This window comes from Pelodiscus sinensis, chromosome 1, assembly GCF_052426305.1.
Source record: "Pelodiscus sinensis isolate ZL-2025 chromosome 1, ASM5242630v1, whole genome shotgun sequence".
Classification (NCBI taxonomy): domain Eukaryota; kingdom Metazoa; phylum Chordata; order Testudines; family Trionychidae; genus Pelodiscus; species Pelodiscus sinensis.
The window spans coordinates 151,154,594-151,168,087 of NC_143052.1; the positions used below are offsets into that span (position 1 = coordinate 151,154,594).

General features: G+C 41.3%; 1 protein-coding gene across 10 annotated transcripts in view; it reads left to right on the forward strand.

Moving 5' to 3' along the window:
• LSAMP (limbic system associated membrane protein) overlaps positions 1-13,494 on the forward strand; it is a 1,541,410-nt gene that overhangs the window by 1,241,877 nt on the left and 286,039 nt on the right. For all 10 annotated transcript variants that reach the window (XM_075906335.2, XM_075906328.2, XM_075906364.2 and 7 more), the window contains one exon: positions 1,494-1,726. In XM_075906335.2, the coding sequence (XP_075762450.2) occupies positions 1,494-1,726 (233 nt within the window). The remainder of the gene's footprint in view (positions 1-1,493; positions 1,727-13,494) is intronic.

Below are 13,494 nucleotides of genomic sequence, written 5' to 3' on the forward strand. Positions count from 1 at the left end.
TAAACCTGACTGCAGAGCTGGAATTCATATGCAAACTTGACACTATCAGACTGCCAGTCTCCATTTAGACACCATGGCTAGCTCACTACAGAGCAATGTTTCCCCTTTTGGTGTTCTCACCTTATCAACTGTAGGCAGTAGGACACGTCCAGCCTTATTGAATTGGCCTTGTTAGCACTTGTCCTCACTATAGCAGTGTAACACTCCATAAGTGGATATATCCCTCCCAAACTATATTTTCCACTTCATGCATCTGCTGAAGTGGGCTCCAGCTCATGAAAGCTTATGCCCAAATAAATTGGTTAATCTTTAAGGTGCCACCTAATTGTTTTTGCGTCATCAACATTCAACATATCTCATCCCTGCCCAGGGGTGCTGGAACAGTTTGTACAGTGGGTTTTCTGAGAGCCATTGAATCAATCTGTAAACCCTAGTTATAATGGAAAAAAACACTTCAGACACCTCTGCACTTCTAGTTTCAGCACTTGGAGGGAACCCCTGCAAGGAATGAGAAGGGAGCTCAGTCTCCAATTTCCATTCAGTCTCATTGGAACTTGTTCATCGAAACATGCCTTCTGCCTGCCTCTTTCATATAATCGGTGCTCAGTAGGTTGAAATGGATATTTATACAGAGCCAGGACCTGTCAGCCAGTCCACCAGCCTGCAGACACTTGCTGCTATTGAGAGATGGGACAAGGGCCATAACATGTGATGAGCCAGAACAGTTGCTCCTCTGTGTACCATGCCCACCTGCCCTCCAGCTTCCCATCACTTTCTCACCTGTTGTGGGGCATTATAGGGATGCCCAGTAGGTGTCATGGGACTGGGGGTGACAGTGAGGGGTAGCAGGCATGCACACACCTGTGTATATATAATAATCTGCTGAGGGGGACACCTTGTTTTCCAGAAAGCCTTTTCCGTCAGGATAGTGTACAGGAGTGGGTGGAACATAACCCTGGGAGCACAGAAATTGGGGACTGGAGGAGGTAGGTCTCATGATGTAGCAGCCGTGCTCTGCACAACAAACCCAGAGCACAATTCTCAGTCCTGGCCCCTCACCAGCCCTAGGCTGGCAGTGAGAAGGGAATATGTATGCTCAGTCTTTGGGGGCAGCATGTGAAGAAGAGCTAAACAATCATCTGCTCCATCTAGTTTATCCTTTAGGTGGGACCAAAGAGAAATCGGAGGCTGGGGTGCAAGCCCTACAGGCTCTCAGAATGCCCCTTTGGCTGTGAAAAGATCCTGTGATGGGAGCGAGACTGCAGAGCCCAGGCAACTCAGGCCTCCACGTCTCTCCTTTGGGCTGCCCTGATCATTCCATATTTTTAAAGCAAATTTCAGTCACGTGGCTGATGTAATAAGTGGTGGCGATGCTGAGTGACTGTGTTTGCAGGCCTGGAGCATGTTGCAGAATTCATTGGAATACTGAGAGAAGGGAGGAGACAAAGAGGAGTCTTAGCTGATACCCCAATCTCTGTTCTCACCCTCAACAGGTGCTATGTAGAAGACAGAAACTCCAAAGTGGCCTGGTTAAACCGTTCTGGCATCATTTTTGCTGGACAAGACAAGTGGTCCCTGGACCCTCGAGTAGAACTGGAGAAAAAAAGCCCTCTGGAATACAGCCTCCGGATCCAGAAAGTGGACGTCTATGATGAGGGGTCCTATACGTGCTCGGTGCAGACACAGCATCACCCAAGGACTTCCCAGGTTTATTTGATTGTCCAAGGTAAGAAACAAAAACTCAGAGTGGGCAAAAAAGTGGAGGTGAGGGTACTTTCATTATGGGGAATGTGTTGTAAAAGGCTAGAGAAAAAAGCAGACACACCCCCACCCAGAAACCTGTGGAAAAAGCAATATAGGCTATGCATGGTCAATTCCTTTAATTCATACCACATCTCTCGTGTCATCTTCCACTATGATACACGAGACCTAACACTGCCTTGCTTACAAAGGCTTGACACAGCAGAGAATGTCGTTAATACTGGAGGTGTTCTTTTGCATTGTAGAGATGGCTCTGGTTGTACGGACACCTAGGCAAATACATTTGTTTTTATACCCCTTGGCACAGCAACAACATATGAGTGCCTCATCTCTTCCCTGCCTCTTTCTCTAGATAATCTTCTTCACTGTGCCTTGCCCATCTCCCCTTCCCTGAGGCTCTCCTGCCTTCACTTTTCCATTCTCCATTCTGCCCAAGGGTGGGAAATTTGTGTTTTGACCAACACCTTGTAGTGTGGGGACTGGCCCATAGACTGTGGCGAGATGTCTCCTCCTGTCAGTGGGCACACCTTCCAGAGTCATGGCCCCTGTGAAACATCGTACCAAATGTGACTCCCAGTACACCTGAAAGCCACTTCTTCTCACTTGTGTTTCTTAGCTACAAGTGTACTAATTCTCCACATAAAGGTCACAAAGAACTGGAACTCTAGTGATCCAAATTGGCATTACACATTAGTACAATTTATCTTAAATATATACAAAGTGATTCATGGCTTAATTACATTCTACAGACATGCCTATTAATTTAATTGCGTGACCCCTAATTCTTGTTGTGACTGTGCCTAAGTGAGTCACAATGGATTATGCCAAATTCAGAACAAACTGCTGAGAAATGAAGCAGACACACCCCAAAATGGTTGGTTATTTTCCCATAAAATATACCAGACCTGCAACACAAGTAAACCTCAGTCTCATCATATTAGCTAACAAGAAATCAGAAAGGCAGTCTCCTCAGATATCGCAGTCCTTGTGAGATCACCAGAACCATGAGGCTTAATGTTCAGTCATTCTCCCATAAAATATACCAGAACTGCAACACAAGTAAACCATTCCAGACCTTTTTATAGTTTCTGCCAGGTAGAGGGAAACCCATTGTGGCAAACAATTTGTAAAAAAAAAAAAAAAAAAAAAAAAGGGGGATTTTGAAGTCACATGAGCAAGTCACATGTCAATGCATGCTTTGCTGAGTAATAGCAGAGGACATTATCCATATTATAGTTAGTACATTCACATGAAACTCCATCAGGGGTGGATAGGTTTCTTTCATGATTCACTGTATTCACTGATGAGCCATCAGCTTGAAGGGTTCCTTCATAATATGCTGGCTAAATATCTTGTGGGTGTTAACACAGGTGCAAACGTTTGAAATACAGGTACATAATTAATAAGTATAACTTCAGATAGAATAATCATATTCAGTAAACCGTAACTTTTCCTTTGACACCTTACTTGGCACACTTTGTACAAGATGTGTTATGATTGTATAACAGAGGCATCAACAATGATCTATATGGTCCCATTTTAATAATATAAAGTCACACATTAGTTATATGAGGGAGTAAATAATCTATACCAGTCAAGATTATCTCCGTTTTATTTGCCTCTTTTCCAAGATGAGAAATCCCAGTAATCTCTCCTCTTACGTAAACTGTTCCATAACCCTAATCATTTTTGTTACCTTTTCCATTTCTAATGTTTTGTGTATATAGATATAGATAGGAGTGGGATGACCAGAACTGTATGCATTACTCAGGGTCTGAGCACACCCTGGATTTATACAGTTTCATTATATTTTCTGTCTTATTATCGCTCCCTTTCTTAATGGTTCAAAACATACTGCACCATTCAGGTTTTTGACTGCCACTGCACATTGAGTGCATGTTTTCAGAGCTCTATCCATGATGACACCAAGTTCTTTCTTAAATGATAACAGCTCATTAAGACACCATAATTGTATATTTATAGTTGGGATTGTTTTCCAAAATGCATTACTTTGCCTTTATCAACACTGAATTCAACCTGCCCTTTTGTTGCCCACTCACCTAGTGTTATAACAGCCCTATGTAACTCTTGACAGTCTGCTTTGGACTTAACGGTCTTTAGTAATTGTGTATCTTCTGCAAACTTTGCCACCTCACTGTTTATCCCTTTTACCAGCTAAGTTATTACTAATGTTGAACAACATTGGTCCCAGTACAGATCCCTGTGGGACACTGCTATTTACCTCTCTCCATTCTGAAAACTGACCATTTATTCCTACTCTTTGTTTTCTATTTTTTAATCAGTTACTGATCTTTGAGAGAGCCTCCCTGTCATCCTATGACCTCTTATTTTGCTTAAGAGCCTTTGGAGGGGGATCTTGTTAAAAGCTTCTGAAAGTCCAAGTGAGCTATATCCACCGGATCACACTTGTTCACATATTTCCTAACATCCTCAAAATTTTTTCTACTGGATTGGTTAGACATGATTTCCCTTTATAAAAGCTGTGTTGACACTTTCCCAACAAATTGTGTTAATCTATGTGTCTGATAATTCAACCAGTTTGCTTACTACTGAAGTTAGCTTTATGGGCTTGTAATTGCTGGGATTGATGCAGGAGTCTTTTTTTAAAAAACTGGTGTCATATTAGCTAACCAGACATCAGGTACAGATGCTGATTTTAAATGATAGGTTACATATCACAGTTAGTAATTCTGCAATTCATATTTAAGCTCTTTCAAAACTCTTGGTGCATACTCTCTGGTCCTGGTGTTTTACTACTCTTTAATCATTTCTTCAGTTCTGAGTAGATAGCTAGTTATTGTAATTGTTGGACCCAACCTTTAAAGAGAGACATGATCACAAACACAAAACCAACACATGGTGGTTACAGGCCATTTCCTAATAGTTCTTATTCACAGAAAGTCGGATGGGCTTGAGTGTGCAAAAGGAGACGTACCTATTTGCCATTAAACACTGATTAGAACTTACTGCCTTTAAAGGTCCAGAGTGACCCTTCGTTGTTGCTGTGTGGAAATAAAGTTGTATTTGTTTTCATTAGATTTAACCTGTTTAAGTGTATTGATAATTCTACTTGGTGGATTAGCTGTTTCCTGCTTAAATTAAGTGGGTTTCTCCCAATAAATGGTGCAGCGCTGGAGAGAGAAATCCTTTATTTATCCACAGAACACACAGCAGCAGGGCTGCCTCCCCATGTGTACACATTGCTTTGCCAATAAATCTCAACCTTGACCCAGAAGGACCCACCTCTATTGGTGAGAGGGGTAATCTGCTGAATATAGTGATAGAAGGACATTTAGTGCCAATTGTAATGGTGATTTATGTGCTGTGAACACTTCACCAAGTGCAACTGGATTGAGTCACATTAACTCTATTTATATATGACCTTCCAGACAGCCATCAGCTAGTAACAACATCTGAGTTCTACTGACTCAAACTAGTGACCTAGAGGTCATTTCATATTACTGATGTCAGAGCCACCAGGACACCCTTTGCTCTTTTCTCTGTGATCTTATTTTAAAACACCTTGAGCTGCGCCTTCAAATGGACTGCTGTGAAAGTTCAAGTGTCAGTTGCTCTAACAGGAAACCATGAGGATAAAGCTTGGAGTTTGGATCCCAGTGTAATTGTGTCCTCCCTGACTGAGTGCATTGCATGGGAGATGATGGAAGAGAAGAGGGTTAATAGTCTATTTTCTTCACTCACCAAGCAATAAGGGTGCATAAACACCGGCACCGACATCCATCTACTTGCAATTTTGTGGATTCAGAGCATGCTCTTGATTTCAGAGGGAGATTTCTGAGCATTAAAGCAGGGAAACTTGCAAATTTCCAGGGAAGATCCCTGGCACACCTGTATTGCCTCCCCACAGCAGTTCTCTCCTCACTTTTGCTTATCTAACTGATTTAACTTAAAAAACAACAAATAGTCTGGCAGCACATTAAAGACTAACAAACACTTAGATGGTATCATGGGTTTTCGTGGGCACAACCCACTTCTTCAGATGAATGGAGTTGTTAAAGGTCCAGTTTCTAAATAAATAGGGTGGAATTGGCCTGAAACAATATGGTAACGGTAAGATCCGTTAATGAGTGCCTGGATTATCTCAATGAGATGATCTCAGAGTCACCATATTGTTTCAATTCCACAAGCCAACCAGAAAGGGAAGCCTTGGAACTTAACTTCATTTACAGGTTTGATTTGTATCACAAAGATATGAATAAAGACATTGGCTGGATGGCTGGCTACATGCCACATCCTAATGGCATAAAAAAAACCCCAGTGGTTTTTTAAGAACAATTTGCACCTTCTCTACAAGCTTCATGTAGCATGGATATTCTTATTGACTATTTCTTTCCCTTTTTTCTCCTTCTTTTTCCTTCTCTCGTACCCCTCCCCCAGTCCCTATTTATTTAGAAACTGGATCTTTAATAAATCCATTCATCTGAAGAAGTGGGTTATGCCCACGAAAGCTCATGATACCATCTACATGTTTTGTTAGTCTTTAAGATGCAGACTAACTCGAAAGCTAACTGATTTAGTTAGGCTTGGTTCTGCTTTAGTTGAAGTTGGTCCTGCTTTGGGCAGTGGGTTGGACTAGATGTCCTCTTGAGGTCTCTTCCAGCCCTAGGATTCTATGAACTGTAAGTTTTGGGTCTGTGATGTATGTTGGATCATGACTTTTCTTTGTATGCAGATTACCACAGGGGGTTTTCTTGGAGATATTTGTGTTCCTTTTACAGGTTCAGGCTGTAGACAGACGTACAATATTAGGGGTCTGGTCAATTACTAGGGTCAATAACTAGGGTTATTAGGCTGCAGTAATATAAACAAAATAAAGATTGAGGCAGATTTTTAAATGGATGTTATATTTTTGGAAAAAATCACATGAAATATGTGAAACATTTCATAAGGAACTTTGGGTGTTGTTTAGTCAGATCCTAAGCTGCTGTAAATCAGCCTGACTCCATTGATTTCAGTAGAGCTTCCTCAGTCCACAGTCTATGGTTATAATTTTATCCCAAACCCCACAACTATTGGCGATTAACTAATGTCTCATATTGTTTCCTGTTTCTCACCCATCCGTCTACCTGTCTCCATCTGTCATCTCTTGTCTGATATCTAGATAGTAAGTTCCAGGAATTGCTGTTCTCTCCTGGGTCTGTACAGCACCTTGTACTGTGGGATTCTGGGACTTGACTGAGATTCCTAGGCACTACCATCATAGACATACTAAATTATAATAATGAAGGGAAAGTATACTCCTGTTTTCACATGTCAAAATGGCAACAAATCTATGCAGACCTGTTCCATACAGGAGATCCGGGTTTTTGGTAGTTTATGCTTTCCAAGGAATACATTCTTCTTTACTTCCTAAATTAAACCTTTATACGACATTCCTTTGTGCTATTCAACAATTGGAGACTCCTAGGCCCAGCACCAAGAGATGGCTGTCTGTCATTGGTGAGGGAGTGATTCTTGTGCCTCTCAAGATCCTTTGGGGACAAATGCTTGTATAAATGCAAATTATTATTGTAATTACTGTTAGTAGCTTGTCTATGATGGATCAGCAGCTTGAAAACCTGGAAATGAACAATTAAAAAATCCCAAGCCTTTTTGAAGCAATCTTTTCTACTTCAAAATAATGAGAAAAGATGCAAAGCATGCTCCCTTAGAAACCTGGCAGCCAGCATGTTTTTTCACGAGCAATACAGCTAAATGCTAAGGCTAATTGCACCCTGAATCTTTAGGGGTCATAGAGATCTTTTTGCACCTTTATCTTGATTTTAGTTTTTTTTCCCTTTTCTTTAAAGAAAATACTGTCAGGTCAAATATGACCAACTTTCAGTTTTGTTCAAATAAGCTTGTAATGAATCCAAATGAAATGTTTCCACATTCCATTTTATATATATATATATATAATTGCACATCAATGCAGATATATCCCACTTGTGCCTGAGGACTCAGTCCTGCAAACTCTCCATGAAAAAGAGTCATGTCTGTGTTGCTTGTCCTCCCAAACCCACAGGGTCCACTGGATCAGGGCCAAAGTTTCTGGCCTGCAGTGATGTTGTCTATACACATTGTCGTCTTGTGCTAGAGTATGACAACCCAGGGGTGAAATTCTGGCCCCAATGAAGTCAATGGGAGTTTTGCCATTGACTTCAGTAGAAACAGGATTTCACTTTTGAAGATTAAATTAGCTAGAAACTGTTCGCAAAATAAACCAAGAGCAGTTTACTAGTTTTAAAATTATTTCCATTTTAATGTTTTGAGGTGGAATTAGAGATAGAAATGAGCTCTTTTGTAAAATATTGTATTTTTTAATCCAGCAATATCTCTTTAGACTAGAGACTTGGGGAAAATGTTGTCTGTGCTTTTCTTTTGTGCTGTATGTGTGGCTTATCCAGGTCCACCACTTCATCCTTATGCACAAGACTTGTTATCCTATCAAAGAAAGCTACCAGATTGGTTTGACATAATTTGTTCTTTACAAATCCATGTTCATTGCTACATATCACTTTATTATCTTCCAGATGTTTGCAGATGAATTCCTTAATTATTTGCTCCATTATCTTTCCTAGCACACAAGTTAAGCTGACTGGTCTGTAGTTTCCTGGGTTGTTCCTATTTCCCTTTTTATAGATGGGCACTATGTTTGCCCTTTTCAGGTACATCTACACAGCAACCTAACTAGCGTTATTTCGAAATAACTTAGTCCACACTACACAGCAGACAGTTATTTCAAAAGAATGTCAAAATACTGTCAAGCTGTAGGATTTCTTACTCTGACTCTTGTAATCTTCATTGTACAAGGAGTAAGGGAAGTCAGAGGAAGATTTTATCATAAATCTATATAAGTACTCTATTTCTAAATAAGTGCTGTATAAACACTCCCAATTTTGAAATAAGCTATTTCTAAATAAGCGACACAATTGACTTAGCTCAATTTGCATAGCTTATTTCGAGTTAAGCCCTGATGTGTAGACACACCCTTCCAGCCTTCTGGAATCTCTCCCAACTTCCATAACTTTTCAAAGATGATAGCTAATGGCTCAGATACCTTCCCTGTCAGCTAGGATGCCTTTCAGCAGGCCTTGATGACTTGAAGACATCTAATTTCTTAAAGTAATTTTTAACTTGTTCTTTTCCTATTTTAACTTCTAAGCCTACCTCATTTTCACTAGCATTAGCTGTTAAGTCTCCAGTTACCACCAACCTTCTTTGTGAAAATCGAAACAAATAAGTATTAAACACCTCTGCCATTTCCAAGTTTTCTGTTGTTGTTTCTCCCTCTTCATTGAGCAATGGGCCTAGCCTGTCCATGGTCTTCCTCTCACTTTTAATGTAGTTGTAGAATGTTTTCTCATTACCATTCATGTCTCTAGCTCATTTTATGCCTTCACCTTTCTAAGCTTGCCCCTAAACACTTTGTTCATATTTGTTCATATTCATCCTTTGTAATATGACCTAGATTCAACTTTTTATATGACTCCTTTTTTATTTTTAGAATAATTTAAGATCTCCTGGTTAAGCCAAGATGGTCTCTTGCATTGATCCATCTACCCAGTAACCTGTCTTCTGACAGTGGTAGGTGCCAGATTCTTCAAAGGGAAGGAACAGAAGAGGGCAATTATTAAGTGATCCATCCCCTGTTGTCCAGTCCCAGCTTGTGGTAGTCAGAGATTCAGAAACCTAGAGCATGAGAGTGCACCCCTGATCATCTTGACTAACAGGCTCATTGGGTAGATCCACCAATGGCTATCTAGTTATTTTCTAATCCAATTTTCGTTTTGGCCCTGATGGCATCTCCTGGCAATGAGTTCCACAACTTGACTGTGCATTCTGTGAAGAAGCACTTTTGTTTGTTTGTTTTAAACCTGTTGTCTATTGGATGACCTCTGGATCTTGTGTTATGCAAAGGGATAAATAATACTTTTTCCACACGGTTCATGATTTTATAGACCTCTATTATATCCCCTTTTAGTTGCCTCTTTTCTAAACTGGACAGACCCATTGTTTTTAATCTCTTCTCATGTGGAAGCTGCTCCATATCCCAATCATTTGTGTTATCCTTCTCTGTGGCTACAGCTACACTATTTTGCTAAAAGAAGTAATGCAAATGAAGCGCGGATTAGCATTTTCTCGCGCTTCATTCGCACACTCTTTCGTTCCATTTTTGCACAAGAGGTTTTTGCGCAAAAACTGAATGAAAGAGTGTGCAAATGAAGCACAAGACAATGCTAATCCGCATTTCATTTGCATTGCCTCTTTTGGCAAAGCATGTAGGGTAGCTGTAGCCTGTATTTTTTCCATTTCAAATTCCGTGTGTGTGTGTGTACAGATAGATAGATATAGATAATGTGAAAAGGCATGACCAGAACTGCACACAATAAATTGCAGCAAGGATGGTTTAGGTTTGGACATTGGGAAATTTTTTTCTTATTGTCAGGGTGCCTGTCTGCCTGAATCAACTGCTGTGCCTCATTTCATATTTAGCTTGCAAATTCATAGAGGCAGGGATCATCTTTTTGTTGTGTATGTGTACAGTGCCTGTATAAAATATAATACTTAATAAAACATGCTACTAATAGATTTAGAGGATTTATTGTTGGAATAGCCTTTTCTTCTTCAGTTTAGAAATATCAGGAGTGTGACCCACTACAGTTCTTCTGGACCTATCAGTCAGTATATGAAGGACATTTTGACTTTTATCATATTTCCTGTATAGCTGCTAAAATGTCAGTGGTGAATAGCTAGGGAAAAACAATCTCCAGAATAACAACTTGGTTTTAAAAAAAGTCTGAGATTTGCTAGTTTGAAGGAAAAAATAACTCACCAAAGATACACACAACAAAACAGACAAATAAGAAGCAAATACGTGGACATATGGCTTCCATTTATTGAGTATTCTGACAGGGAACACTTGCTGAAAACCAAATCAAGGCTTTTGAAGGATTTTATTTTAATATTAGGTTAAAAATGTACACATCTAATAGAAGATGGGAAAAGGGGCGTGGATTGGAGGCACAAAAGCAGCAGCTGGATTGTTCCTGAGGAGGAAACAAAGAAAGAGTTTGGTATTCTGGAAAATACAAAAACCAGAATTGCTAATAATCAGAGCCAGATGATCAAGCTATCAGCCATAAAATGTAAGATTAATGGAATGGAGCTCTGCTTTAGAAGTTTCATTGCAGTATGAAAAAGAAAATAGTTTTTTTAAGAAAAAGGCACGTCAGGAATGCCAAGTCTTGCTTGCCTTAGTTTGCTGAAGAACTCTGTAGATGATATAGATAGTGGATTATATGCTTTCTAAGATCTTACCTGAAGAGTCAGAGCTCCTCAGTCTTTAACTTAGGTATTATTTGTATATTATTGATCATACAGTCCCACTAGTTTTCCAGTCATCCATAGAATCATCCAGGAATAAAAAGATTAGACCTAACCTCAGTTTCTAATATAAAAACACTAAAAGACTTATCCAGCATTGCCCGGGTTCTTCAGGCAGGGGGCTTGTGGTGTGGGGGATGCAGGAGTCAGGGCAGAGTTTTGATGATGTGGGGGGTGGGGCTCCAGGTAGGAGGAAGCTGGGGATGTGGGGGAGGTAGGCATTGGGGGGGATGAAGAGGGGCTTAGGGAAGATAATGGGAAATAAAGAAATCAGGGCAGGAGGTGGAGGTTCAGAAATCAGGTCAGAAGATTGCGGGGGGAGCTCAGGGGAGAAAGGAATGCTCAGGGAAGTGGGTGGGGGTTCTGTTAGCTGCTTCCCAGGTGTGGGGCTTTCTTCCTCCCCCCAAGCTTGTCCTCAGGATGGGTAGCAGGGGACCATGCTCTCCATCCTCCAGCTTCTCCCTGAGGCAGTGGCTTATCCTCAGGGAACAGGCCAGAGCAGAGGGGTGGCTGTGCACCCTGCTTGCTGGCTTATCCCTAGGTCTGGGCCTGGAAGGGGCGGCCGTGTGTGTGTGTGTGTGTGTGTGTGTGTGTGTGTGTGTGCGCGCACATGTGGGGGGGGAGTTTCTGCAGGCCAGCCCTGCTAACACTTCCTGGACCTGGTCCAGGGTGGGTGGGTGTGTGTGTGTGTGTGCATGTGAGGGGGGGGAGCTTCTGCAGGCCAGCCCTGCTAACACTTCCTGGACCTGGTCCAGGGTGGCGTGGGGGCTGCATAGGTGATCCTACATAGGCTATGCTTAGTCCAGGGAGCTTTCTCTCCCCAAGTCCAGTGGGGCTTTCTCCCTTCTCCCTCCCAGTCCAGTGGGGCTTTCTCCCTTCCCCCTTCCTGGTCTGGCAAGGCTTTTTCCCTCCCTCTTTTCCAGTCTGATAGGGCTTTGTCACTTCCCCTCTCAATCCGATGGTGCTTTCTCTCTCCCCACCTTGGTTTGGGTTTGAGGCAGAAGGCCACTTACCCGATCTGCAGTATCGCTGTCCTCCTATCAACCCCCTCTTTTTCCATGCTATGGAAAACAATCCTATTCCAAGTACTTCCCAACTCTTGACCTTGGTTTAAGTTAGGAGAAGAGGAAGCTGCCTACCAAATTTTGTGGCCCTAGCTCTCACTATTTCGGAGAAATTCTTGAACAGACTCCCAGGCAGACAGGTGTGCATTTCTAAACTATATAGACATTCAAGTAAGGGGATAACAAAAAAATCTTTAAAAAGGCCTTTTTGACATATCATTAAAAAGGTTTTTGCCTTTTGTACTTTGTCTTTTAATATTTAGATGAGAAAAACACAGAAGTCTAAGAAAGGAGAAGCCCTTTTTGATTGTCCAAGAAGAGGATTTTGTAGACCCTTTTTAATTCATCTTATAGGTGGTGCTCAGGAGGGAGGTTGACCCATAACAAAAAGGGTAATCTGCAGGTTTTCCAGCCTTTAGGAGTGCAGTGATCTTGACTTCTCTTCATGTGATGGGGATTTCAGAGGTCTCAGGAGTGTTGGTGAAAAGCTGCATCATACATGTCCATGTCAGTAGATACAAGTTATACAGGAATTTGGGATAGATACTATCTTTTCCTGATGCTTTTCCCAATTTCTTGGCTACATTGTTTTCCTTATTGGTGAATAGTTCATACCATTGGAAAGATGAAGGGCACAAAGGCATCACCTGCCAAAGTTGATGCTGGAGTTGTCTGCAACATTATTGTCCTCTAGCTGTTTTGATGTCTGCAAAAGTTTAACAGAGATGGCATTGTTTTTCACCTGTGGCCTGGTATCATGAAGGAGATTTCCAGTCCCCAGATGTCTCAGCATCTGATACTCATTTTAGGACACCAGCGTTCTCAAGAAATAATCTGCTTTTCAACCACACAGGATTTTTCAACTGCAGGAACTGAGTCCTGGCCCTCACAACAGACACTGAAGCTAATTTCCAACAAAAACTCAAGACTTGTGCTGCTTTCATCAATCTGTCAGCAGAGTATGATGTATTCTGGAAAGAGGTCTGCTACCAAAACTAGCCAAAGTGATCCCCTGAGTGCAGATTTTCAGGCTGCGGAACACCATACTTAGCATCCTAAGGATGTGCATTTACCTTGGGGTTCAAACCATAAAGCCATGTACTTTAAATAATGGGCTATCACAAGGCTCAGTACTTGCTCTGACCCTTCAGTGCATATACAAGCAAACTGCCTGAAATAATACAGCGATGATCTGGCACTCGCAACACAGGCACATAGCTTTAAAAACCTTAAAGTGACCTTCCATGTGACCATAAAATCA